The sequence below is a fragment of the Phyllostomus discolor genome, chromosome 11, assembly GCF_004126475.2.
Source record: "Phyllostomus discolor isolate MPI-MPIP mPhyDis1 chromosome 11, mPhyDis1.pri.v3, whole genome shotgun sequence".
Lineage (NCBI taxonomy): Eukaryota > Metazoa > Chordata > Mammalia > Chiroptera > Phyllostomidae > Phyllostomus > Phyllostomus discolor.
Genome location: NC_040913.2, coordinates 92,789,189 through 92,815,135, shown reverse-complemented (window position 1 = coordinate 92,815,135; position 25,947 = coordinate 92,789,189). Strand labels below are relative to the sequence as shown.

Below are 25,947 nucleotides of genomic sequence, written 5' to 3'. Positions count from 1 at the left end.
AACAGAGTCTCACAGATCCCGCAGAAGGGGCAGTTTATCTAAGAAAGAAATATGAGCCCTGCCCCTGGCATTTCAGGTAGACCTCACGGGGCTTCGCTAAGCAAATACAATTTAGCGGTCTGGCATTTGGCAAAACATTCTTTTGTGTTTCCAGGCTGTTTATCTTCAGAGATGAGTTAGCAGCCCCTGCAGACTGACTGGGGTGTTGACTGGAATGGAGGGTGTTTCTCCCTCCCTGCCCGCGGCCACCGGCCCCGCACCGTAAGGCGTGGGGACGCCCCCGAGCCACTCGAGCGCGGTCAGACGGGGTGAGCAGCAGCCCGGGAGGCGGGTCGTCTCCCAAGCACTCGCACCTGCCTTGTGCATACTGCCTGCAGGTTTAACGTTGTTCCTCGCACCGCTCCGAGTGTCGGAAGATTTAAAGACAGCGGGTCCCAGGGACGCCGTCGGGAGGAGAGAGGAGCCTCCCGGAGAGCCACCCAGAGCTGGGGCAGGGTGACCCAGGGGCAGGGCTGAGGGAGAGGTCGCTAACGAGTTTTGTAGGACAGGGCGGGCCTCCCTGGCAGGTTTTTGTGTCCTCTGGTCTTTGATCTGAAGCGACCCTGCGAACGCCACGCTGAGAGCCCTCATTCATCCGGGCCCGGGCTCGGCTAATAACCCAGTCCTCTCCTCTCCGGAGGCAGCGGAGTTAATGAGAAACACAGATTAGGAGCCGAGACCTATTCTGAGGCTCAGATAAGGTGCCCTCACTAACGGTCCCCCGAGGCATGAAAGGCTGCTGGTAATCCGCTGCTCTGGGGCAAGCGGTGAATGAGGCGGACCGACCGCTCGTTAAAGTTCCCGTTCCCAGCGGCCCTGCACAGTCACATCCTGCTGCCTGGGAGCAGTGCGGCTCAGCGCGGGAGTCAGAGCCCCCAGGGACCCTGCTTCAGGGCAGGCCCAGCCCACCACAGGGGACCGCCGGAGGGCTCCCGGGCGGACCAAGACCCTGACCGCCCATCCCGGCACCGGTGCGGCGCCCCAGCCCTGCGCCCCAGCCCTGCGCCCCGGCCCACGTGGGTCCCTGCAGAGCCAGTGCCGGCCCCGGAGGGGCCGCGGAGCCGAACTCCGCCCAGACACTCGGGGAAACTCACCCCTTCAGGAACGCCAGCCCCGTGGGGGGAGCCCTGGGGCTCTGCGAAACTTGAGCCCTGCTTTATTTAATTTCCTCTGTGCGCTGAGAGCCGCGGTCCGTTTCAGTAAATACATTCAGGAAATCGGTAAAGCCCTTCCCCCGTTGTTATGTATCCGTAATTAACAGGATTGTCCCCTTTTTCCCGGCTCCGGGCGGCTGCTCTCCGCCCCCACCCGGGCTGCAGCCCGTTACCAGGCCCCTGGCAGCGGCTCTCACTCGCGCGCGCGCGGAGCCCAGCCGCCCGGACAGAACAGCCTGCCCGGCCCCTCCGCCCGGCCCCTCCGCCCGGCCCAGGGAGATTCCCCACCGAGGGCTCGCTCTCCGTCCGCTCCGACCCTTCCAGGCGGCGCCTCTCCCGTCCCGCCGCGCCAGCTTCCCGCCCCCCAGGGCCGTGGGCACGAGCCGCCCCCTTTCACCGCGAGGCGTCCCCGACCCTCCCTCCCCTGCTGTCCCCCCCTGCGGGCGTGGGAGCGAGCCTCGGCGGCGGGGGCACCGGGGGCACCGGGGCGCGCCGGGGCAGACAGCACCCTCCTACCTTCATGAGCCACTGGGTGTTGTTCTCCAGGACGCTCTCCAGCGCCTGCAGCCTCTGCACCGAGTCCTCGTCGTAGTCGAGCGGCGCGTCCCGCTGCACGGCGTTGGACACGGAGGGGCCGGATGCCGGGCGGCAGCTGTCCGCCTCGGGCAGCAGGAAGGTGTAGCTGCAGGGGCCGTGCTGGACCTGGTACCTGCTGCCGCCCGCCGCCGTCCATGCTCCTCCGAAAGTTGCCGTGGGCGGCCGCCAGGGCCAGGGCCCAGCCCAGCGCAAAGAACACCACCCGCCACATTCTTTCCTCGTCTGGGGCACGGGCGGCCGGCGCTCAGCAGGCTCCCGGGCGCATGGGAGCCGGTCCGGCGGCGCTCCCAGGCAGGCGCGGGGGGCTCGGCTGCCCGGCTCAGTCAGGGTCCACGTGCGGGACCCGGTCCCCGCGTCCCCCGGCAGGGGCAGGCTTCCCTGAGCCGGTCCTGCCGCGAGTGCCGGTCCTGCCGCGAGCTGTCAGATCTCCGGGGGAGTGGGACCCCGCTGGCTGGCTGGGCTGGGCCGGCTGGGCCGGGCTGGGCTCGCCTGCAGATCCCTGCGGACGCTGCTCTGCTCCTCCGCCCCCCAGGCCGCCTGTCGGGGTCCGAATCGATCCCTTGCCTCCTCTTATATGATAAGTTGATAAGGGCAGCCAGACATGTGCGGCCAGCTGCTCCGCCCTCCTGGCTCGGCCGTTATCTTCCTGTGGGGGGTCAGCAGCCAGGCAACAGGAAAAACCCCGGCCCGCGCAAGCCTCCCAGCTGGGGCCGCGCGCCGCACCAGCCCTCTGGTGGGGGGGGGGGGGGAGGCGGCTCCCAGGCCTCCCCCCCACCCCGCACCTCGAAGGCACACCCCCAGGCTGGGTGTTTCCTCGAGAGCCCCGGGCGCTGCCGTCCGCAGCAGCCGGTCCCGGGGCTGAGCAATAACTTGAAAGCGCAGTGACGGTTCCTGTTTTTTCCTTGAGGAATAGAAATGCTGCAAGTATGTCAGGACTGCGGTTTATTTTCGTTGCTGCACACAGAGAGGAAGGAGCCTTGCTCCCGTGAACCCTGCCTTGGCGGGGGGGGCGGGGGGGAGACTCAGGGTGCTCCTGGGTCTCTGGACTGTCAGCTCCGGGGACGGGGTTTTCATGTTCCCAGAGTTTGACGGGAGAATCGCGACTCGTGAAGCCACGTTAGGCAGGTCGGCGGCCGAGCTGTGACACCCGATCTCTGCAACAGAACGCCCCCTCGGGCAGTCGGAACGAGCCTGCAGCGGGCCGATGCAGGGTGCGCGGAAGCACAGCGGGCGGGGCGTCTGCGGGGTCGAGTGCCAGGGTGTTGGGAGGGGAGCGCAGAAGCCCCACCGGGCCAGGGCTTGCTCCCGTCCTCCCATTCTGTGGCGTGTTTTCCGGGGTCGGTTGAACCCACCCATCCGACCTTGAACTCAGACACCTCCCCTCCCCTTTTTGATTAACTAAGTGCCAGTGTCCTCCTCTGTAGAAGTCCGGAGCCAGTCCACTGGCCGGGCTCCTCGGCTTCGGTTCTGCGGCTCGGCCCATGCCCCCTGGTTGCTGCCTCGGCAAGGAGACCTCCGCCCCTGAGAGTCGGGCAGTCTGCTGGCCGCCCGGCCGGAGCGCGCCTTGGACAGGCGTGCCCGGTGGCGTCTCAGTGCGTGCGCGGGCTCCTCCCCCGCAGCGGTCGCCATCGGCGGTGACCAGTGTCCGTCTGTGTCATGCGAGGTCAGCCTCTGGGTGTGCTGTGTGACAGGGGGCCACGTCCTGAACCCGCCACCCTCGGGCGTGGGGGCGGTCCTGCGCGGTGGGCACGCAGACGCAGGCCCCGAGAGGGAGCGCACCAGCGGTCGGAGCAGACCCCTCGGGGAAGTGGGTCCCGGCGGCAGCCTGTGCGCAGGCCAGGCCCCGCCCTGAGCCCCTCTGCCGTCCTTCTGCATCCGAGGTGGCACACCGCTGAAGGGTCCGGGCCACCTGCTTTCCGGACAATGCGGGGGGCAGCCCGCCTGGCGCAGGGCGGCCCGGTCTCGTCGTCCCCCCCTCCCGAACCCCACCCCGTGCTCAGCAGGTACTGACTGCTGACCCTGCCGTGCCCGCGGCGCGACAGGAGTGTCTGTCCTTCTCACTTGTCACCCCGTCCCGGAGGGGCCCGCCTCACTGTCGCCCGCCCCCCTGATCGACCGACCACCCCTGGACTTCGTGTGCCCCTCCCCTTACTTCCTCTGTTGACTCTAACACATGACATAAACTGCCAGCCCTGGCTGGTGTGGTTCAGTAGGTTGGCCAGCGTCCTGTGAACTTGAAAGGTCGCCGGTTCAAGTCCTGGTCGGGGCACTGGCCTGGGCTGCAGGGTCGGGGTGGGGGCGTAGTGCAAGAGGCAGCCAGTCGGTGCTTCTCTCCCTCTCTCTCACCCTCCCTTCCCCTCGCTCTAAAAACAAATAAGTAAATAAACATTTTTAAGAGCCAAGCTGCAGCCCTGCTGTCCTCCACGCAGCCTCCGCACCCACCGAGACCCTGCGTCCCAGCGTTGCGGTCGGTCTGACGCGAGCTCCTGAAGGTTCCGTGCGGGCTCGGGCCTCTCACGCCGACGGCGCCGGGGGGGGGGGGGGGGGGGGGGGACCGAATGGCGGTGTGCCTCTTGCGCGAGCGTGGAAACTGTGTGGTGAGTTCCGTTCCCTGGGGTGAGTTCCGGAGAGATGCAGTCTGACCTTTGAAATACGGCCTCTCCTTGAACCAGAAAAGGTCACGGCGGTGGCCTGTGCCGGAGGCTTTCTCCGCGTCGAGCATCGTGGGTGATTTCCTGGGGATCCCCGAGCTCTCACGTGCGCTCAGAGCCGCGCTGCCGCCGGACCCGTCCCTGGACAGACCTCGAGATTCCAGCTCCGAATGAAGCAGCTCCCGCTGCCGCTCTTGGTGAGGGGCCTGTGCCGGCTGGAGCCGCGCTCTGGAGGGTCCCACAACAGGGTGGGGGGTACTGGGTGAGTCCCCCGGGGGCTGGAGCAGTGCATGGCTTCCGGAACTGCCCTGGCTGAGGACAGGGCACCCGTCCAACCCCAGAGGGAGGCCCGCGGGTGTGGGGCCTGTCCGAGCCCTGCCCCGGGGGGTCTGACGCAGAGCGTGGTCCCTCTGAGCCTGGGGCCCCTGCCCCGGAGGCCGTGCCTGCCCAGCAGGGCCTTCCGGATCCAGGCAACCCGAAATAGTGGCCGTGACCTCGGAGCCTCACTCTCCCGTCTCTGCCAGCCTCCACTGAGAACGGGGCTTGGTTCCTGCACTGCTGGGTCCCACAGCCACGGTCCCCTCCCATGGGGAGACGGGACTCGGGCGCCCACTTCTCCTTCCGTCTGTGTCCCACTGGGAAGAGCCTGTTGCAGGGCATTGGTGGTGTGGTCACCTTTGGAGAAGTCACTCCGCCCCCCCCACGGGGACTTCCGGTGCCCCGGGTCCCTGCCAGCCACTCGCAGGCCCTGGGGGTGGGGGTGGGGGTGAGCTGGGGCCCAGGGAAGCAAATGGGGGGAGGGAGGAAGGTGGCTCCTGGGCTGCCCCCAAGGAGGACAGCGGGCACCCTGTGCACGGCACTGCCCCTGCCGCCCCCTCAGCTCTGGGCCGAATGTGCCGTGAGCAGCTCTCCGTAGGTCCCTGCGTGGCGGTCATTAGCGGCGCGTCCAGTCCGGGGAAGCTCTGGGTGGGCGGGGCCCGCCGTCACCCCCGGGCCCTGCTCTAGCCCCTCCTGCTGTTGGGAGTTCTCCCAGGGGGCTCGCCCCTGGCTGCGGTGGCAGAGTGTCCCTGAGGGCCCCGAAAAGACCAGGCGTCCGCCCTCCCCGAGGAAGGCTGGAACCTGGACAAAGGCCCTCGGCCTCAGCTCGCCCTGCGGAGCCCAAGGCCATCCCGGGCCCCCCTCCCCCCGACCTGACCCGACCCTCCGGGCACGTGGGTCCGAGTAGGTGTAGACCCCTTTTACCTGGATCAGCAGCCTGACCGACCACCGTCGCCGGAGGCCGGCCCCCGGGGCGGCCGGGCGGCCCTCGGACACCTGCCAGTCGGAGCAGCGTCTCAGGGAGTCGGCGACCCACAGATGCCGCCGTCAAACCGGCGTCCAGCCCAGCGGTCAGACTACTTCAGGGGCCCCCATGGCCGCGACTGCAGCCTGGCCGGCCGCCTCCCCCCTGTGCACTGTGTGGCTGACGGGGCGGGGCGGGGCGGGGCGGATCGCCTGGCCCGGGGAGGCGGGCGCTGCTTCCCGAGCAGCTGAAGCCCCCGCAAGTGCTCCGTGCGGCCGTGGCCCCGAAGACCCCGAGTCTGACTTCGGGGGGCATGGGAAGCTCTCAGACACTTGGGGGGCGGGGGGGGTGTCGTCCTGCGTCTGCCGCACATTTGGGGCCGTGGTTTTGTTTTAATTATTTTTTAAACCTCTCTTTAACCCTCACTTGAGGATGTATTTATGAATCTTCAGAGAGAGGGCAAGGGGGAGCGAGAGAGAGAAGCGTCAATGGGCCCCTCCCCGACGCTCCCGCCCGGGGATCGAACCGCAGCCTTCCAGCGCCCAGGACCGCGCTCCAAGCCACGGAGCCGCCCGGCCAGGGCTGTGGGGAGTCTTTTCCCTCACGTACTCGGGTGCAGGTGCTCCGGACTCGGCTGTGTCCCCCTGCACCATGCCCCTGCCCTCCTCACGTCCCCCTCCCCGCCTGCCGGCCTCAGGCGTGGGCCCTGGGGTGGGCCCGCACGGCCAGGGTGGCCTGGATTTTGGGAAGGCGCTGCGTCAGTGGGGGAAGAGCTCTGGGCCCTGAAACACCTGTCCGGAGAAGCGGAGCTGGGGACGTGGCACCGTCGGTGTGTGGCTCTTGGCCCACAGCCCGGCATGCTCGGAGCTCCGGGCCAGGGGGTGGGGGGGGGCAAGCAGGGGCCTCGGGGACGCCTCGGTCGCCTCCCACCCGCCCAGCCGTCTCAGACTCAGCTCCGCGAGCCCCATCGACTCGCCCACGTGCGAGCTGGCGTGCAGAGTGGTGGAGAGCCGTCAGAAGGTCCCCTGGACGTGAACCTGTTAGAGAGAAAGTTACCTGTACTGCTGCCCCCCCAGAACTGTGTGCGGTAGCGAGTGAGAGAGGAAGAAGGCAGCACAACTGGCCAGAAAGGAGAGAAAAAGCTCGGCTTTCCGCAGGCAGGCTCCCCGCCCGCCCGGCGCCTCCCTCGCCGCCTTCGGCGGGATGTCCAGAGGCGGGGGGGGGGGGGGGGGGGGCTGAGCCCGAGCACCCACCAGCAGGCTGGTCTGTGGGAGCTGGGGCGTCGCCGCTCTCCGGCTCCGGCGCTGCCGCCCGTGGCCCTGGCGGCCTGGAGAGAGAATTCCCAGCCCTGGGAGTTGGGAAAAGCACCAAAGGAAAAGCCCCTTCCAGTTACCGTAAGGACAGAAAAAGTGTCAGTGTTCACACACACACACACACACACACACAACCCCGGGAGGCTCAGCCCGGCCCGGCCGGCCCTGCTGCAGGTGCAGGGTGGAGGCTCCGGGAGAGGGTGGGGATAGCCTGGCTCGGACCTCCCTGCTGGTGGGCCTAAGGCAGCGGCTGCACCGGCTTTAACGAGGAGACTTGCAGCCTTCCTCGGGGAGGAGGAGGAGGTTCCCTCGCAGGCCGGCCGCCCCCTCTCTGCAGCACAAACACCCGTCCCCGGAGACAGAGTCCGTTGCACTGACGCAGACTCCCTGGGCCCTGGGTCGTCCCCAACCGGCGGGTCACCAGGGAGCCCGCCACGAGCCGCTCCAGCGTCCTCGCCCGGTGGCATCTGGGCAGGCAAAGGCCCCTCCGGGGCACCCGGGGGTGCAACCAGACGGCGGTCTCCCTCACGGGCCCCGGAGGGCCCGGGAGATCCGGGCGGGTGTCAGGTGCGCCCGCCGCGCCTCACCCGCCCATCAGAGCAGCGTCCTGGGTTCTCTGGCGCGGCCCCGTGCCCCCCCTTCCTCTGCCTCTGTAACGGCAGCCAGCGGGGGCCGCCGGCAGACTGGGCTGCACGGTTCAGCGTGGAAACCGTTCCTGAGGAATGGGGGGGTGCCTGGCGCAGCCGCCCCCCGTCCGTGTCTCGGTAGAGCACTTGCAGCCCTCGACCCCCGCCGTGCTGAGAGAGCACACCCCGCGTCCACCCGGCCTGGGGCAGCGGCCCCATTCTGCCGGGATGGGGGTCTGCCCGCCGGGGAGGGAGGGAGAGAGCGCCACCGCCCCGCACCAGGGGTGTCCTCAGGCCGTTTCCTTTCCTGGGGAACTAGCCACTCCCCCCCATTTCCAGGCGAGCTTTCGCTCGGGGCAGAGGGGGCGAGCGCAGGCGTCGGGGACACAGCCGGGGCGGCTCCTGCGGGACGGGGAGGCCCGACACACACAGCTGTGGGGGGGGGGGGGGCCTGGACGGATGGAAGGGCCCGAGTCCCTGAGACGGGGAAGTCTGTGCTGCTCACGTGACTTCGCAGGGGGCCGTCGGTCCGATCCAGGCCGGCCGGTGAGCAAGGTGCCCAGCGTGCTCGCTCGGTCTGGCTGATCAGTGTTCACTGTGACATTATGTCGAAAGACTTCCAGAGGGGACAGATTTTTTTAAAGAAACTTTTACAGCTTGTACTGCCAAAAGCCAGCACACTCTGCTGAAGAACACTTCTTTTTTTAAAGCCACCCTGTATGTAGTACGCAACCTTACGGACTTGGGGGCGAAAAAGGTTTTTATTTACTAGAGACGGGAAATATCCAAGTAATTATTTTTTTAAAGATTTCATCATGAATTCCATGAATTTTTCGGAATATTTTGGTTTATATAATCCTCCTGTTATAAAAAACAGTCACCTCAAATGCTGTTTGATTTTTAAATATTTTCACTCTCTGATATTTGTATGGAATAGTTTATCATCTCATTTTTGAAAATGCCTGAAAGGTCAAGATACAGATCACAGCTTTAAAGAGCCAGTGGGCGAGACTCCGAAACAATAGACGAGTGTGTGAGCCCGATAATACTTCTGCCCGTGATTCCGTGTCCTGTTTTCTGCCCACAGGGAAGGAGTGCTAAACATTTTCTTTTCGTGGACAGACGTCAGGGGTGGCAGCCCTGCCCACGAGCGGTGTCACGTCAACAAAATCTGTCCTTTGCCAAACAGTGTCAGAGAGATTCGGGGGCAGGGGGTGTTTATGAGTCATGAATTCACGTGAAGTGTTCCCAGGTCCGTTTCATCGAGACCACAGAGAACTCAGACTCTGTGGCTTGCGACAAACGTGTCCGTCTCTTGTCCTCACCACTCAGCTGAAAACCCAGTTTCTCCCGGAGTGAATTTCTCTTTGAAAGTGGCTCAGTGCCACCTAAGATTAATCTTTGTTTAATCTGACTCTATAAAGCTTTTATCTTAATTTTTGAGAAACCTTTTAAAATAAGAGAGATAAAACTGTCCTGTGTGCTATTTACATGAAGATATATTATCTCTCTTGGTTATAGGTTGACATAAATAAAGTCACTTGTGTCAGAGAATTAAAAAATAAATAAAAGCACAAGATCCCCTTCCAGAATTCCCATCGGTCTGACTTGATATGAAAAAAAAAAAAAACCTCCCTATGGAAAAGGGGGCTCAATTACGGAGTTAGATGTATAAAAGTGCTTTTGAAGAACTATGTACAGTTTTTGAAGGGTGGTAGGAGAAGTGTGATAAGTCGTCACGCATGAAAGGGAGGACTGCTCGCCCACACGCGTGTAAAAGCTCTCCCTGCCTTTCTCGCCCCGCCAGCCCCCGCGTGTGGCTGGCCGGCGGGCCGTGGGGATGGCCGTCCGCCCTGCAGATCGGATGTGTGCCCCACTCTCTTCCCCCCCCCGCCCCACACACACAGCCCCGTGCAGGTTCTCTGGGACTCGCTCCGTTAAGGACACCCCGTTCTCCCGCCCGACAGTTCGCGTCAGGGCAAGGGTCTCAGTTCAGAGGAGGATTGATACGGGAGTGACTTCTCCCGTATCCAGAGGAAGTGACTTCTGCAGAGCGGGTGAAGAGAGGGCGCCTGTGAGGGTGTTGAGGCGCCTCATCTGTGGCACGTTCCCCCCAGGGGGAAATAAAAATCGGCCGTGGCTGCCGAAAGCCCTAGCACCGGTAGAAGAACGACAGGAGGAAAACCTGTTGGAGGTGCTACCTGTAGGAGAATGCAAGTATCAGAGCCACAGGTGGCGCTCACCTGCCCCCTCTGCTGGACTCAGAGCAGATAACAGGCGAACGTAAACGTGTTTGTTCGGGTCAGCTCACCAGCAACTGACATACCACGGGGCGTGCTCTCACCGTCGTCTTCATGCGGAAGAACTAACACCCTTCGCAGAAGTTGAACGCCCATGCACACGTGTGTGTGTGTGTGTGCATTTTTGTGCGTGCGCACACAGAGGAGAAGCGTCGCTCAGCCCTCCTTAGCGCACTCGGAGGCAGGAGACCGTTCTGTGTCCCTGGCGCCCGGTCGCCACGCCGTGAGGGGCGCAGCGGCGGGGAGAGCAGGGGCTGTGGGTCTGGGGACCCGGTCCTGCTCGCCGCTCGATGACGTCCGGCTCCCCCGTGACCCCGCTGGACCGGCGGTGTGGGTGGTCGTGCAGTGGCACGCGATGGCGGCTGCCCCCTCTCCCAGCAAGGTCGTTCTCGGGTTCTGCAGGTGAGCACTGGTGCCTTTGGCGGCGGCGGCCCAGTCCGGCCCACAGTGTCTACCGTTGGTGCTGCGCTGGGTGGCACTAACGAGGGGCAGAAAAGTGAAGAAGGAGAATCGCACAGTAGGCGTGGAAAGAGAACTTGCAGGAACAGCAGCGCAGTGACCGGCATTCACACTTCCACGGCCGTGCTCAACGCAAGGGCAGACGAGTCTGTCCGGGAGGAGGCTCCCTGAGCCGAAGGAGGGGTCTCTTAGGGAGCCTTCGGGGAGCGAGCGTTGGGGAGAGACCGAGGCGGGTAGGAGCGGCCGACCGACGGGCGGGGGGAGGAGGAGAAAGAGGGGGAATAAGAAGGAGTTGGAGCGGAAGATGTTTGAAGACGCCGTGGAGTGGAACTCGAGGAGGAGGAAGAGGAGGAATTTAGGACAAACCGCATTCGAAGACACTGTGGAGTGGGACGCACCTGAAGGTCCAAGGAGCCCGGTGAGTGGTCAGCACGACCCTCAGGAGGCACCTTGGAGTCCTGAGGGCGAGGAGTCGAGGACCGTCCTGCAGTCCCAGGCTGCTGCTGGTGGACGGGTGGCACTGAGGAAGAGCCCGGCTGGGCAAGGGTGTCCAGGCCACACCTCCGGTTACTTTCCATTTTGATCGGTTGTAAAACTTCCTGGCAGAGGTTTTCCGCTGAATACGAAGGCCCGGAGCTCGAGAGGGACCCAGGCTGGGGGAGCGCGGCAAGTCCCCACGAGCACTGTCAGCGCCAGCCTTGACCGAGGGCCCTGACTCCCAGCGGCCGGTGCGAGAGAGTGGTGGCGGCAGAGAGCGGCCCTGTGCGCCACACACGCTCCAGGTGGGGTGCAACAATGGCTGTCAGCCGCGGCTGGCTGGTGGCTGGTGCAGGCTCTGCGGCTCTTCCGTGCCGTCCTTTACTCTGCACACCCTCGAGGCGGGCGGGTGGCGGCAACGCCCACGGAGAAGGCGGGCCTGGCCAGTGAAAAGGCACCGCACGGCGTCTGTGCCATGTTGCCAGAGACTGAAGATTCGATCTGCAAGATACACTCCGCCATCGAAACTCTGAGCAACTCAGTCTCTGGTTCGCTTGGAAACGGGGCCGGTGGAAGTGTAGGGAACTAGAATGTGGTCACGCCAGAGGAGGGTGGCTCTGATCTAACGTGGTGTCCCTGCTGGGTGATCTAAGGGTGGGGACCCTGGCAGCCCCCCGTCTCAGTGGGTGGGGGTGATGGTCCTGGGAATCTTCACTTTGCAACAGTGAAACTATGTCTTAGAAATCCCCGCCCTCCCTAATTGCTGCTGTCCTCCTGTAAGACTGTCGTCCTTGAAGGCCCAGCTCAGGTGCCACCTCCTCCAGGAAGCCTCCCTGCATCTCCGCGGGCAGAGCTGGTGTCGCCAAGGTCAGGTTGGGCCAGCACGTGCCTCTTGCCCTGTGAAAATGACCTCATCACACCTGAGGCCGTGCCCCCGTGGGTCACTGTTGGTGTCTGTGAGCCCCCCCCCCCGGCAGCCCGCTCAGACAGAGACCGAGGCCGTGAGCCACAGCGTCAGCCGGCTCCGTTTCTCGCTGTCCTGCAGGTGGCCACGATGCTGTAACGGTGTCACAAGCCCTGGAGCTAATGAACACATTCCCGAGTGTTTGGGTGCCTCTCCCAGACCATGTGGAGTGCCGGCCCTGGTGTTTGGGGCTTCTTTAAACTGGGGTGCTGCTGGGGGCTTCCTGGGGCCTGTTTCTCCTTGCCGCCTCGTTCACACCAGAGCCTGTGGCGTGTGAGCGAAGCCACTTGGCCTGCGTGTCGGTGAGCAGCTCCAAGGTGAACCAAATGACCACGTGCTCAGCACGTGAGACAGAGCAGGTCGCCCCCAGAAAAGTGCGTTTGCAGATGCTGCGTGTGCAAAGCGTGACTGAGCGTGTAACAAACAACACAGGAGAACTCGGCGGTTCCCTGCAGATAACCTTTTTAGGCTGTTTCCGCTTACCCTGCTGCCCCGGCGAAAACCCCTGCAGCGCCCCTGTTGGTCGCCCCTGGGAAGCGGAGGGCTGGCCCTGGACCGTCTTCCACACGGACCCAGTGCCGCTCGTTAGGGGCCGAGTGGTCTCCCGCACGCCCCCAGCTGCGGCGTTGCGCTGGGTTCAGTCAGGGACAGAACACGGCGCAGCGCCACAAGGTTGTAACAGGTTGTCCGCGGTGTTGCACTGCATTCCGCTCGCTCGGCAGACGGCACAGGGGTCGCGCTGCCCACCGTCTGACGGTTTCAGGCGTCTCGGCGGCTTGGCGCACGGGATGGGACCGACCCTGCGCTGACTCCCCGGGGGCGTGTCTGCCACCGCCCCCCAGAGCAGCTGGGAAATGCCAGACCAGTCCCAGGTGGGGCGTCCCACAGAGCAAGGTCCCCTCTGCCCCCGGGCAGGTCACAGTGGTCTCTGCCTCCACCCACATTTCACCCGCAGCTTGAAATGCCACCCTGGACTGGCTCCCCGGACACTTGGCCGTGCCCGTGAGCATCTGCTCGATGCCCTTCCAGAAGAGCACGTGTGGCCCTGGCTCGTGTGGCTCAATGGATTGAGCACCGGCCTGTGAACCAAAGGGTCGCCAGTTCCATTCCCAGTCAGGGCACGTGCCTGGGTGGCAGGCGCCAGGTCCCCAGGAGAGGGGGTGCACAGGGAGCAACCACACATCGATGTTTCTCTCCCTCTCTTTCTCCCTCCCTTCCCCTCTAAAAGTAAATAAACAAAATAACACAGTAAGTGTGAACCACTGTAAAGGCGTGTGGGACAGGCAACCAGGTGGAAACTCCTTCCCAAACTGGCATTTTTAGGAGGACAGTCGGCAGGATGGACAGCTGTCTGCTGTCCAGTCTCGGCGCTGGACAACCTTCTAGTCGGCAGAAGGAGCGTGAGGGGACCAGAGGGCTCAGAGCCCGGCGCTCCGGGAACCCCCTTCCGTAACGAGCTCACTGCGGGCTCAGAAACACGCCTGGCTTCAGCCCACGCGGGCCGGTGTCCAGCTTCTCCGGGCCCGATTTCCAAGGACGCTTTCAATGTTTTAATGATTAACAGGGAAAAGTCCTTCTGGGTCGTCTTGTGGACGATCTAAACCCACTGTGTCGCTGGTTCTCCCTCCTGGTCAGAGCAGGCTGTTTCGTCACGGCCCAAGTGCCCGTAGTGTGGGGACAACGGAGTAGACTCGGATGCAAGGGAGCCGGCGGCCAACACTCTGCCGCCAGGGGTCTGCCTGGGACACCTGCCACCAGGGACGTGGCGGACAACTCCAGAGACGCCGCTGTCACCCCCAGGGGAGCGTTCAGGGCAAGCAGGCGCCTGGGCGTGGGACTGCTGAGCTGGGGGGCGGGAGGCCCGTCCAGCCAGACACCACGGCCCCCGCGCCTGATGACCTCTCCGCGGGACCGGCCTGGCGGCCCATCCCTGTGCGTGGGGACTCCTGGACTCTCGCCTGGCCCGTGAGAGAGGACCCCGGGGGAGCCGTCCCCCAGCTCTCCCAGGGGGCGGCCCCGTGCGGCCGAGGGCACGGAGCGGAGGGAGTCCGGTGACCGGGCAGACGGGATCGACTCCAAGGTCCGACTCCACAGCAGACGGCCCCCTGTCCAGCGTCCACTCACTTGCCCTCAGGTGCACGGGGCTGGGCCCATCTGTGTCCCCAGTTCAGGGCCAGCTCCTCCGTCGCCCCGGGCCTGGCCTTCTGTCACCCTCGGGCGCGGTGGTGTGCTCGCGAGTGTCCGCGGTGGAACACAGACTGGGAACTCACCGCCCGACCCGAGAACCAGGGCGCCGGCACCTCCCCTCTTGCCCGGTCCCTGCCTTCCTCCCTCCGAGGACACCTTAGGGGGGCCCCAGTCCCCGGCCAGCCCAGCCCCCAGCATTCCCCAACCCCGGACTGCGCTGCTTCTTCCCCATCGCAGCCCCGGCTGCCGCCACGGTGGCCCTTCCCACCACTGTGCCGTCCGCTCCGGCCGGTCCCCCTCCTGGGAGGCAATCTCCTGCTCCCAGGAGGCTCTCTGCTTCCAAAGCCGCCCCCTCCCCCAGCCCGGGAGGCTCCCCCTTTTCTCCAGGAAGCCTCCCCGCAATCCTAGGGGAGACTCCCCCTCTCCCCCCAAAGGTCCGCCCTCCTGTCTTGGCGCATGCGAGACGCCGGGGGTCCGTCGACTTGGACCTGGGCCCCGGGTCTCCGTGGGCATCTCTGTAGTGGAACTGCAGCCCCTCGGGGGGGACACCTTCCTTTCGCCCCGGGAGCCCGCACCCCGCCTGGCACGGTGCCCAGCAGGGAGGCCTGAGGGGGGCCTTCTCAGAACCGGCCGCAGGCCTGAGGGGTGGCGGGAGCCCTCGAGGAGTGAGATGCAACAGCAGCAGCGCCCGCCGTGCGCCTGCCGCCCACGGCCCTGCCTGGCAGCCCTGCGTGAGTGCCGGGTGCGCCGAGACGTCTGCCAGTGGGGTTTTTTCCGTAAATAAAAGACACATTTTTCACCTTCACCAGTCACTTTATTGGTTTGGATGTTTCGAGGACATTGGCTCCCTCCCGCTGTTGGCTGCAGTGGGCAGAGGCCGGGGGTGCAGCAGCTGAACCGCTCCCGGGGCGCGAGGCGGCCCCGCAGCAGAGAGGGGCCCGCCCGAAGTGTGCGCGGCGCCCAGAAACCCCGCACACCGCTTTGACACGCTCGGTCCGTCACGGCACCTTCCCCACACCCTGCACAAACCTCCTGTTCCGTGTCCGTTGCGCTTTCACCATTCTTGAAATTTAAAAAAGCATAATGTGCCGAAAATGTGGCCTGTTTTCTTCCATCTTTAATATTAGTGGGCCTGCACAAAAATTCACCAGTTTCGACAGGAGTTTTTTAAGTGCACGCTGCTGTGACAGCTGCCACAACACAGTCGAACAGCGTTGCCTCGCGTGGAGCTGCAGACGACTGAGCGCTTCATGCCGCGTGCGGTGTCCTCACACTCGACCCGCTGGAGAGCTCCCTTCCGAGCCCCCACGCATGCAGCCGCCGTCCTTGAGTCCTGGCGCCCGCCGGCCGGGGCTGCAGCGGCCAGGCCCCCTTCACGGCTCGGAGCCGGAGAGGGGTGGGACCAGCCACGGAGCTGTCCGTCTGGAACGGACACCAGCCTTCTTTGGAGTGAGAACTCACAATTCCCTTGAAGTAATCTAAAAAAAAAAGGCAGAAAAAGAAGTTTAAAAAAGAAAGCTCCGGAAAGAGAACGTGTTCAGCCAGCATGCCGGGGCGAGCGGACTTGGTGGTTGGGAGGGCCGGTTTGACAGGCCCTTTGGGGGGCTGAGACCCCTCCCCCTCCCCGAGGGGCCGGCTGCCCTTCTGAGAGGAGGTGCTACGGCTTCCGGAGGAGAGGGGTCGGCGGGCTGCAGAGTGCACACGCGGGGTCGGGCTGGGCAGGCCCCCTGCTGCCCCGGGCACCTGGGCCCCGAGACCCCGGCCGCTGCGGCTGTCCTCCACCCGGGCCCGGGCCCAGACAGAACACTGGCCCACCTCGGCGTCCCACGCTCCTGTCCTCCTCGCCCAGGGCGCAGCGGAGCTTGGCCAGACCCGGCGCCCCCTCCCCCGGGCAGGGACTCTGGGTCCAGCCAGCGGTGCCACTGCCAGAGGCGCAGCAGGCGGGCGGCCCGGCTCCGACGGGAAGGGCGTGAGCATGGGGAGAAGGGCCGCGAGGGCCGGGGCAGAAGTCCCAGGAGGGAGGAGTGGGGCGGGCGGCACTGGGGATGGACTCGGGCCTCCGGAGACGCTTGCTGAGTCGTCAGCGCGTGAACGCCCGAGCACAGAGCCACCGCAGCACCTGACCGGCAGGTTTGTGTACCTGCACGGACCCCGGCACTCGGCCTGCGGCCCCCGGGGCGGCCGGGCTGCCCTGTCCGGACAGACGACAGAGGAGCTGGAGGAGCGCGGTGATGAGCCGCTTTCCAGCGCCCGGCCTCTGTGCCCTCGGTGCCCCTCGCTGAGGGCCTCTGTCCCCCTCGACGACACAGCTGGCACCTAAACTCGGGGGGGGGGGGGCCTCTCCCGGTGCAGAGGGAGACCCGAGTGAGCACGGGGTGTGTGTGGGGGTGTGTGTGTGTGTGTGTGCACGCGCGTGTGCGCTTCCTCTCCTCCCTCGGGCTCCGTCCCGGAGGATGCGGACACGGAAACAGGATCTCAGTGTCCGGTGAGTTCATCGCAGGCCCTGTGGCATCCCCGCGGGCCCCCCGGGGTGTCGCTGGACGAGCAGGCAGGTGGAAGTGATGAGATGCTGAGCAACACGGTGTTGTTTGCAGGAAGAGACGTGGGGCTGGGGGGAGGAAAGGGGCCTCGCCGGGTGCCTCCTCTGCACCGCGCCCTCGCTCCTTCCCTCTCCGGGTGCCGGTGCCGGGGCGACACAGCCCTGCGCAGACCTGGGGGTGGCTCTCTGGGTCGGCAGCGCCTCCCGGTGGGGGCTCCGTCCCAGCACGGTGCCACCCCCCACACACACACAGGGGCCCGGCCGCTGGGGTGACGTTTTATCCGGACTCGCCCGACCGTAACCCAGACGCACGGTGGGCTCCCTGCAGACTCAGTGTCCAGGGCGACGTCAAGGTCGCCCTGGCGTTTAGGCCGCACTCAGGGACCCGGGAGAGGGCCCAGGCACTCGCTTTCCTGCCTTTCTTCCAGCGGACACGCTTGCTGCTCGTCCCCTCGGTCCAGGCGCTGCCTCCCGGCGGCGGCTCAGGTGCTGCGGGGGTCTGCACGTTTGCACAGCCGGGGGAGGGTCTCAGGCACCTTGGTGAAGCCGGGGGTGGGGTCGCTGTCCCAGCCGGGGCCTCCCGCAGCAGGGACCCCTCCCCACCCCAGAGCGGAGCAGCCTTTCCCCTGGGGCCGAAGTCACCCGGCAGCGCCTGCTCCGTGCGTGGGCTGCCTCCTCCTTCTGCGGAAGGGGCCATCCTCCTCAGGTGGGAGGCCGCTAGCCGGCCCCGGCCCTCGGGCAGACAGAGCTGTGCGGAGGGAAGAGGTGGCAAGCCACCACGGCCCGAGTCCTTCTGGCCGGCAGGGTGGCCGCTGGTCCCCCGCTGGAAGGGGTGCCCCGAGTTCAGGGCGGCCCCTGGGGTGCGGACAGGGACGAACAGACACACCCGTGACATCGCAGCATGCTGCATCGGGCGGGACTGACACGGGCACGAGTTAGCATCTCACCCCCTGTACCTGGGTGACAGTCTTGTGGTTCTAGAACCTTCTTTAAGACGGAACTGTTTCTGAAGTGTGTCTGACAAGTGCTAATGACGAACCTTTGTGACTCTTAGGGCAAAGTAGTCCCCCAGGACAGACGAGCGGGGGTCCGTCCCGTCTGCCCTCGCTCCGTGACTCCCACGGACGGACGGGCTCCGGCTCCCGACTGCAGGGCCGCCAGGTGACACGGGCCGCTCACCGGCTGCAAAGCCGTTCCTGGGCGCCCCCTCGGGACGCAGCCCCGCCCGAGTCCCCAGGGAAGCGCACCCCGTATGAGGGGCTGGCGCCCCCGAATCCACACTCCTCCCGGACAGCCAGCCCCCACGTGGCTTTGCTGGCTGCTCCCCGGTGCAGCTGGGGGCACCCACGGATGGGACGGGCGTGGAGCCGCTGTGCCGGCGGCGGCGGGGGTGGCACGCGTCCCAGGCCCGTGAGGTCGGCATCGCCTCCGTCACTGTGGACGTGGGGAGGTTCTGCAGGGGAACAGGGCCGGGCACAGCGTCCCCTGGTGCCTGCCTGGGCCGCAGGTGGACTCCGGCGTCCAGAAGGTGACCGCAGCCCAGGCTGGGACAGTTCAGAGCAGCGTCCATGTCTCTGTTCACGGGCGACAGCTCTGCTGTGCGGGGGGGCCTGCACGTGCGAGCCGGGCACTGGGCCCAGGGGACCCCAGAGGTCAGTCCTGCGGGCGGCCCTGGGCCCGCTGTGCGCTGGGGGGGGGGGGGGGTAGGGAAGGGGCTTCCTGCTCCGAGGTCTGGACACGGTTGGAGAGGCACCTGACGGTGCTCCCTGCTCAGCCGCCCAGGCCGTGCCACCGTCTCGGCTGAAGCACGCGTGTGCACTGCGTGCCAGGGGTGGATGGGGGAGCTGCCACGCTGAGGGACATGGGCAGCTGCAGCAGCCCTCAGGGAAGGAGGGTCCCCAAAGCCCTGCCAGAACCGATGGTTGACGGCAGCCCCACCAGCGCTGCCGCAGCTCCCAGGCCGACTTTCCAAAGCACCAGGACCAGGGGCGGTGGCTGCCACTGGACCTGGGGACACGTGCCCGCACGGAGGCGCAGATGGGCACCCGCCTAACCCGGGACGGAGGACGGGCCCTGGCTGCTTCTCGTCAACCCCAGTGTTTTACAAAGCGGGAGAGCAGCCCTGGCTGGTGTAGCTCAGTGGATGGAGCGCCAGCCTATGAAGCAAAGGGTCGCAGGTTTGGTTCCCGGTCAGGGCACTTGCCTGGGTTGTGGGCCAGGTCCCCAGTAGGGGGACACATGAGAGGCAACCACACACTGATGTGTCTCTCCCTCTCTCCCTCCCTCCCTTCCCCTCTCTGTAAAAATAAATAATAAAACCTTTAAGAAAATAAAAGCAGGAAAGCAATGCAGATGGCACCGCAGAGCACAAAACACACGGCTTTCTAAAGCTGTGACCAAAGGGGACGTGGACAGAGCTCCCGGGCAGGGAGAGCGTCCCTCCCCCTCCCCCGCCCGCCCCCGCCGCCCGCCCGCCTCACGTGGCCGTAAATAGGAAGGCCTCTCCTAATCTCAGCATCTTAAAAAGAATCCTTGATGTTGTTACGTGGGACCTAAAGGAATGCTCTTCCTCCCGGGCCCGGAAGGATATTCCTGAGAGAACGTTAACCTTGTGACAGGAATCATGGATACGTTTGGAATGTTCCTCTCGAGTGACTCAGGCCCGCTTCCAGCCGGTACCTGGGCACCGGTCCGGGACTGCGTGTCGCCGGGCCGGCCGGCTCAGCGAAGGGAGGAAAGAGCGAGGGTGTTCTTCGGCGCGTTGTTCTCGCCGTGATGAACGATGCTTGTTTTCCTCCCCACTTTAATTAGAATGTTTCTGCGTTTGCCAAAGAAAACGCTGGCACGGGGACAAAAGCCTGAGGTGATAGGAACAGCGCCTGATGTAATAGCTTATTTGTAAAGGAAACACAACTTGTTTGGTGTTTCATTGAAGCAGGAAGTCCGGAGCCTCGCACACTCGCGCGCATTCTCAGGTGCTCGCTGAGTCATCTGTTGTCGGAAACGGGCTGCCGCCTGGTAGTTTTCCCTGCAGTCAGTGACTCTGTGTCTTCCTTTTGGTTTTGTTCGCCTGCGTGTCTGCTGGGTTTCGTTCTAACGCGGAGAGTGTGCATGGGGGTGGGAAGTGGAGACATTCAATTAGAGACCGTGTGCACGTTTTAAACTGCAGCTGTGGAATAAAATAAACACCCTGGGGGGGGGGGGCTTCTCCACGTACATCTGCATCTGTAGGCAGATACATAGTAACCGCCCGTGTGCAGAGCGAGGAAAACCAAAGCGCCCAGCTCTGCTGTTGCAAAAGCAGCCGGGAGCCGGGAGACCGGACCTGAGGTCGGGGGAGGTGAAAGGCGCTGTGTGGACTCGAGCCCTGGTGTCCTGTTTGCTATCGAGCGCATGCCGAAGGGAGCTCGTTCCGCAGCAGAGGCTGGGCAGGAGTCTGGTGCCGAGCACCGCGCACTTGGAGCTGCCAGAGCCTCGGGAGCCCCTGGTCGGCGTCTCCCGGTCCCCTCTGAAAAGTCAGGCTGGGGCACTGCCTTGAAGTGTGGTGGGGGGCGGGCAGGCAGTGTTGGGGAACTGGCGTCCCCGGGAGTGATTCCCGGCCCTACTCTAAGCCGAGTGGCCCTGGTCATCCAAGGCTGCCCTAAGCACCCCAGACCCATCAGAAAGGCTCCGAGATGCAACTCGACAGAGGCCCAGAAGAGGGGCAGGTGCCGACGGAGCCCTGTTCCTGCCAGAGGCAGCAGCTCCTGTCCGTCTGTCTGTCTGAGTGAGGACCAGGCTGTCGGAGCGGCGGCAGGCTCCGAGCGGAGCTGAGAGGAAGGTGCAGGGAAGTGCCCGTGTGCCCCCACCACACACATACACACAGTCACACACACAATCACACTCACACACTCACTCACACCCACTGCCTCCCTCATTAGCTGCGCCCCACCAGACGGGGCATCTGTCCCCACTGACGAACCTGCACTGACAACAGTGTCGCCACCCAGAGCCCACAGCGACCTCGGGGTCACTCTGTGCTGCACGTGCTGTGGCTTTGGGCAAACATACGGTGACACACATCCGTCACTACGCTTCACGCAGACTGGTTTCCCTGCCTGGAAAATCCCCTGGGCTCCGCCTGCTTACCCCTCTGCCCCCCCCCCCCCCGCCCCTGGCAGCCAGGATCTCTGTGCCGTCCCGCAGCTGGGCCTTTTCCGGGAGTCACCGGGCTAGAACCACACAGTGTGCATGCGGCCTTTCCGGGCCGGCTGTTCCACTCGGTAGCACACATCTCGGGCTCCTTCTCGACTTCGTGTGACGCGGTGGCCCGGGGTTGGTTGGTTGGTTTTAGCCGAGTGGCACTCTGCTGGCTGGAGGGACCGCAGTTTCTGACCCGCCGCCGGCTGGAGGGCATCTCGGGGGCTTCCGAGCCGTGGCTGCGCCAGAGGGACTGCCGCAAACACCCCCCTGCAGGTCTTAGTGTGGGCGTCTGGTTTTCAGTTCTTTTGGGCAGATACCAGCTAGCCCGCCTGCTGGACGGTGTGATAGGAGGAGGGTTAGTTTTACGACAAACGGTCCGACTGCCCCCCCGCGGTGGCTGCAGGAGGGTGCGCCCCCCCCCCCCAGGCCCCGGCAGTGGGTGAGATTCCTGCTGCTCCCCGTCATCGCCGGCACGTGGGGCTGTCCGTGTCTGAACTTTGGCCGCGAGGATAGGAGTGTGGTGGCGCCTCGTTGCTGTTCAGGGAAGTGCAAGTTGCACCTCCCCGGTGACCTCTGACCTGGGGCGTCTTTTCATCTGCCGTCTGTGTGTCTTCTCGGGCGGGGGAGGTGTCTGGTAGGGTCTCTGCTCGCTATGGGATCCGGGCAGGACCTGCCTGCCTGGCTGGTCAGTGCTGGCCCAGCCTTGAGGACGCAGCTCGGGGGAGTGGCCAGCCTCCGCCATCGGCAGTGTCCGCGGGCTTCCGTGCGCACACCTGTCCGCACGTCCCACAGGCGTGCGTCCGCAGGGAGGTCCGGGCCCCCGAGTCCCACCCCTGTCAGACTGACCCCGGCTGTCGGTGTAGTGAGGAGGAAACCAGGGCTGGCACTGGAGGAAGCAGTTGCTCCTGCCTGAGGCTGAGTGCAGGCCCCGCCGCCGCTGCTGCTGCTGCGGAGGGAGAGCCCAGCCGCCCTCCAGCAACCAGGCCCCGGCGCCGCACCCTCTCCTGCCGCCGCCCGGCCGCCCTCCAGCAACCAGGCCCCTGTGCCGGACCCTCTCCTGCCACTGCCCGGCATGTCCTGCCTGCGGGGCGCCGCACGGGCACGGTGCGCACACACCCTTTCCCTGCAGCCCTGAAGACCGGCGCTCCTGGGCAGCGCTCCCGGCCTCCAGGGGTGGTCAGTTCCACCCCGGCCCGGCTTCGAGGCGGGGTTCCCGAATCACCCCTGCGAGCCCCGCAGTGCGGGCAGGGTCACTGGGTCTTGTGGGCTGCGAGCTTCCCCAGGGCGAGGCCCCCGGTCCTGTCCCTGTCCGTCTGTCCCCGCGCCCGCCCCGAAGACACCGAGTGGTGCCGCGTGAAAGTGGAACCTGATCGGAAGGGAGCACCGGGCAGGGCCCTGGGTGGGCGCTGCACGGGGAGAAGCCTGGGGGGCCGCTTCCAGGAACAGGGAGGCTCCAGAAAGGCAGTCTCTGAGAAGGCCAGGGGTCACTAGGGGTCACTAGGGGTTACTAGGGGTCAGCGGCCTGAGGACCGAACTAAGGTCTTTGCTCTGGGTCAGGCAGGTCGGCAGCCAGCGAGGGCCCCGGTCCCCCGGCGGTGCGGGCATCCCCGAGGTGCAGCAGAGGCAGATGGGGTTCAGTCTGGCCGCCCTGAGGGAGGGGCCCGGCAGCCTTGGGTGTGCCTGGGAACCAGGGCCGAGCCGTGGGAAAGGTGCAGGACTCACACACAGCCTGGGGAGGGCCCAGGGGCAGGAAGGAGGCGGTGGGGGGGGGGGGGCCAAGGGGACGTGCGGGCCCTGCGGCCCCACCCCACCCCACCCTGCTCCGGCTCCGCCGGTGGGAAGGCGTCCTCGCCGGCCGCTTCCTGTCCTGAATCCCGCACAGTACTGGAGGGCCTCTGTGGCCGGCGAGGGCCACGGCTTCCTGCCTGGTCACAGCCTGCAGGTATCTGCAGACAGATCCCATCCCCTTCCGCCCCCGTCACCCCCCGCCGGCCGGCCACAGCCCGCTCTCTCCAGCGCTGCCCCGGGCCTGGCCTCTGGCCCCTCTCTGGTGGGTCTCCTTCCGTGTCTCTGGGTTTAGTCCATTCTGGCAGTTTCCAGAGACACAGTAAACCAACAGGGCGTGTGCTATTTTGAAGCAGAAAACATTATAAATAAATGTATGCACGAAATATATGTAAAATAGTGGGTGTGTGGTGAGTGGTGTGTGTCGGTGGTGAGTGTGCGTGGCGTGTCCGTGTCCGTGGTGAGAGAGTTTGTGGGGGCTGGGGGCGCCCCAGAGAAGAGGGAAGGAAACTTCTGAGAAGTCAAACGCAGCTCATCCCCACTCGGGCGGAGACGCTGGCCGCGGTGGACGGTGAAGTCACCCAAGAGCAAACCGTGGGCCGTGAAGGAGCCTGACGGAAAGACGCACCACAGGTCATGCTGTGAACCTTGAGCTGGAGCACGGCTTTGAACACGAGCGGAGCTGACAGCCCCGGCCTGTGGGGCGGGTCCCGCCGACGCCCCTGGGCAGAGGGCCCTTGGGAGTCAGCAGCCCGTGGGTGTCGGCCGGAGGGGGCGGGGAGGGGGGGTGCACCAGGGGAGCTGCCTCTTCCCCTCCCCCTCCCCCTGGACCGGAGGGAGGGGCGCCGAGAGAGACCACAGGGAGACTGGGGCAGCAGCGGGAGCCGGCGGCGCCGTGGGAACCCAGGAGGCCCGTGGGGGTGAAGCGGGTCCTACCCGGGGCGCCCTTGGCAGTGGCACCGCCGGGCACGTCGGCCTGCAGAGCCACGCCCGGCGGGAGAGCGTGGCGTCTCGGGCGGGGGAGGGAGGCCACCCTGACTGGGGGGGTATGCAGACGGCGCACCGGCCGGCCCCCTTGTGCTGCGGTGGAATCCCCCGCACCAGCAGGCTGTCAGAGATGGGCCGTATATTGGTTCTTCCTCCCCGGTGGCCAGTGGACCGGCCGTCGCAGGGCAGACGGCACCCAGGCCCACGGCCAGTCCCAGGGCCTCTGGCCTCCAGCTCCCGGACCCGCAGGCAGGCCCTTCCGGGACAAGCTGCTGGCTGCCCAGGGCCCCTCTGAGTCTGCCTGGGCCATTCCGGCTCCTTGGAGGACTTTCAGGTGTCTCCCCGGGCCACGGCCCCTTCAGCGAGACCCGAGTGCCCGGCGCCGTCCCGGCACCTGGGCCTTTACAGCTGCCCAGTGGCCGCTGCCCGCAGCCCAGCTAGAGAGCCCTGCGGTCACCCTCCTCAGCTCTGACAGCCCCCGGGGACCACCGGGGGGCGCGCTGGGGTCCCCACGACGGGGTTTCCTGCCCACAGCCCTGGCCTCCCTGGCGGGGGGAGGGGGGGGCAGTGCTGCAGCCCGCGCACCTCTGCCTGGCGGTGGGTCCGCACCTTCCCCAGAGCTGCGCTCCCGACGCCCAGCCTGAGGCTGCTCCGTGGACTTGGGTGTTTTCAGAGGCTTGTGATTTTCCTCCCACCTCCCAGGCAGCGTGTGAAGGGTCAGACGGAAGGTTCCGTGAAACCCAGGGGTGATTTCCGTGTGTGTGTTCCATCACGACTTCTGAGAAGTGAGAGCGAAAGCAGTGCAGACGCCAGTGTGGCCGGCTCTCGGACTCGGTGGTCGGTGGGTGGGACGGGAGAGGCCCCGCTGCCAGCCTGCCACCGGGGGCCCCAGCCCACCTTCTGCGGGTGCTGAAAAGCAGGGGGCGTGAACTCCGGATCTGTGACCTTTTAAAGGTCATCTGTGGATTCCCAAGAGGATTGTGTTCCCATCCTTTACGCAGCCTTGACACTCAAAGCTGAGACCCCCACATGCTGGGTGGGGGGGAGCTGCTTGTGCGCCCAGGGCTGTGTGCTCAGGAGGAAGGAGCCCCGGCGTCCTCACCGCCGGTAGCAGGAGCCTGCGCGGTGGGGAGGGCCTGCCGAGAGGAGTCTCGGGGTCTCCTGGCCTGGCGGAGGAGACCACCCAGATACAGGGGAGAGGCCAAGGGTGGAACCAGGGAGGCCGTCCTGGGGCCCAGGGGACAGGGGGCTTCAAAGTCTGGGGGGGCGGGGTGCCAGCCCCAGGGTCAAAAGCTGTGGAGGGAAGGTCGCGTGGACGGGGTCTCCTGCCAGAGTCCACGTAACCACCTGGGCCACATGGCCGGTGCGCCGTGGCCGGTCCCCGAGCCCCGGGCAGCGTGGCTGTGGCCCACACTGCTCGCTGAAGCTCGGCTCACACAGTGGGCGGCAGAGCCGGGGCTGGCCCGAGGAAGCGACCTGAGGTCCACCTCACTACCCCGTCTCCTGCTCCCGCCCCAGCCCCTGCTCCCCCTTGGGTGGGTGGGGACTGCAGGGCGGGCGCCCCTGCCTCCTCCAGTGGAGGGCTGGGTGCCTCGGCCCCACGACTGCTCACGGCTGCTCACCACGCGGCTTTGTGCGCCTTCCTCTGCCCCGGGCCTGCTCACCAGCGAGGTGAAAAGGTCAGGGGCCCAGCGCCCTGACCTGGGCCCAGCCAGGCTGCCCGGGGACGGGCAGCAGCCGGGGGAGGGTCCCCCGCAGGAAGTGGAGGACCGCTCCGGCACCTTTGGTCGGAGTGCAGGCTCACTCCGCTGCTCCCGTCGTCCCTTCTGCTCCGGTGGCGGCTCACGGGCCTCCGCGGGCGGAGGTGTCCGCGAGGGGGGGGGTCTCCTCGGGGGTGTGGTCTCCGCGGAGGGTGGCCTCCGCAGCCGCCCTTCCCCAGCCGTCCCTAGCTGAGGCCTCCCGGCCAGTGCGGGTGAACCCGGTTCTCTCCGGGTCCTCTCGCAGGAAGGAGCAGGAGGCGCACAGCGCGGCCCCACACCCGCCCCGCGGCCCCGGCCCCGGTGGGCAGCCCGCCCAGCCTCCTCTGTCTGGCAGGTGGCACGTTTCCTGTGTGTGTGTGTGTGTGTGTGTGTGTGAGACTTTGACATGGAATTAGACCTGAGAGCAGGTTGCCGTGAACCCCCTCTGCAGAAGGGGCTGAGAAGGCCCCCCCCAATGACCGGCGCCGGCCAGCCTCACAGCGGGCACTCGGGGTCGGGGCCGCAGTCGGCCCGGGGTGGGGAGTGGGGGCCAGTCAGGGGCAGCGCCTCCCTGGACAGCGTGGGTGGCTGCTCCGTCAGCCTCTGGTGCTGCCCGCCGCCTTGTGCCTCCCCCCGTGTTTGCCCGGACGTGCCGGTGGGGACGAA

At 65.8% G+C, this 25,947-nt stretch overlaps 2 protein-coding genes across 2 annotated transcripts in view; one reads left to right on the top strand and one right to left on the bottom strand.

The window, feature by feature from the left end:
- The window catches only part of ANGPT2 (angiopoietin 2), a 40,942-nt gene extending 38,859 nt beyond the window's left edge, over positions 1 to 2,083 (bottom strand). The window contains 2 exon segments of the mRNA XM_036011794.1: positions 1,710 to 1,901; positions 1,903 to 2,083. Of these exon segments, the coding sequence (XP_035867687.1) occupies positions 1,710 to 1,901; positions 1,903 to 2,001 (291 nt within the window). The 5' untranslated portion in view covers positions 2,002 to 2,083.
- The window catches only part of MCPH1 (microcephalin 1), a 129,304-nt gene that overhangs the window by 91,993 nt on the left and 11,364 nt on the right, over positions 1 to 25,947 (top strand). The window lies entirely within an intron of this gene.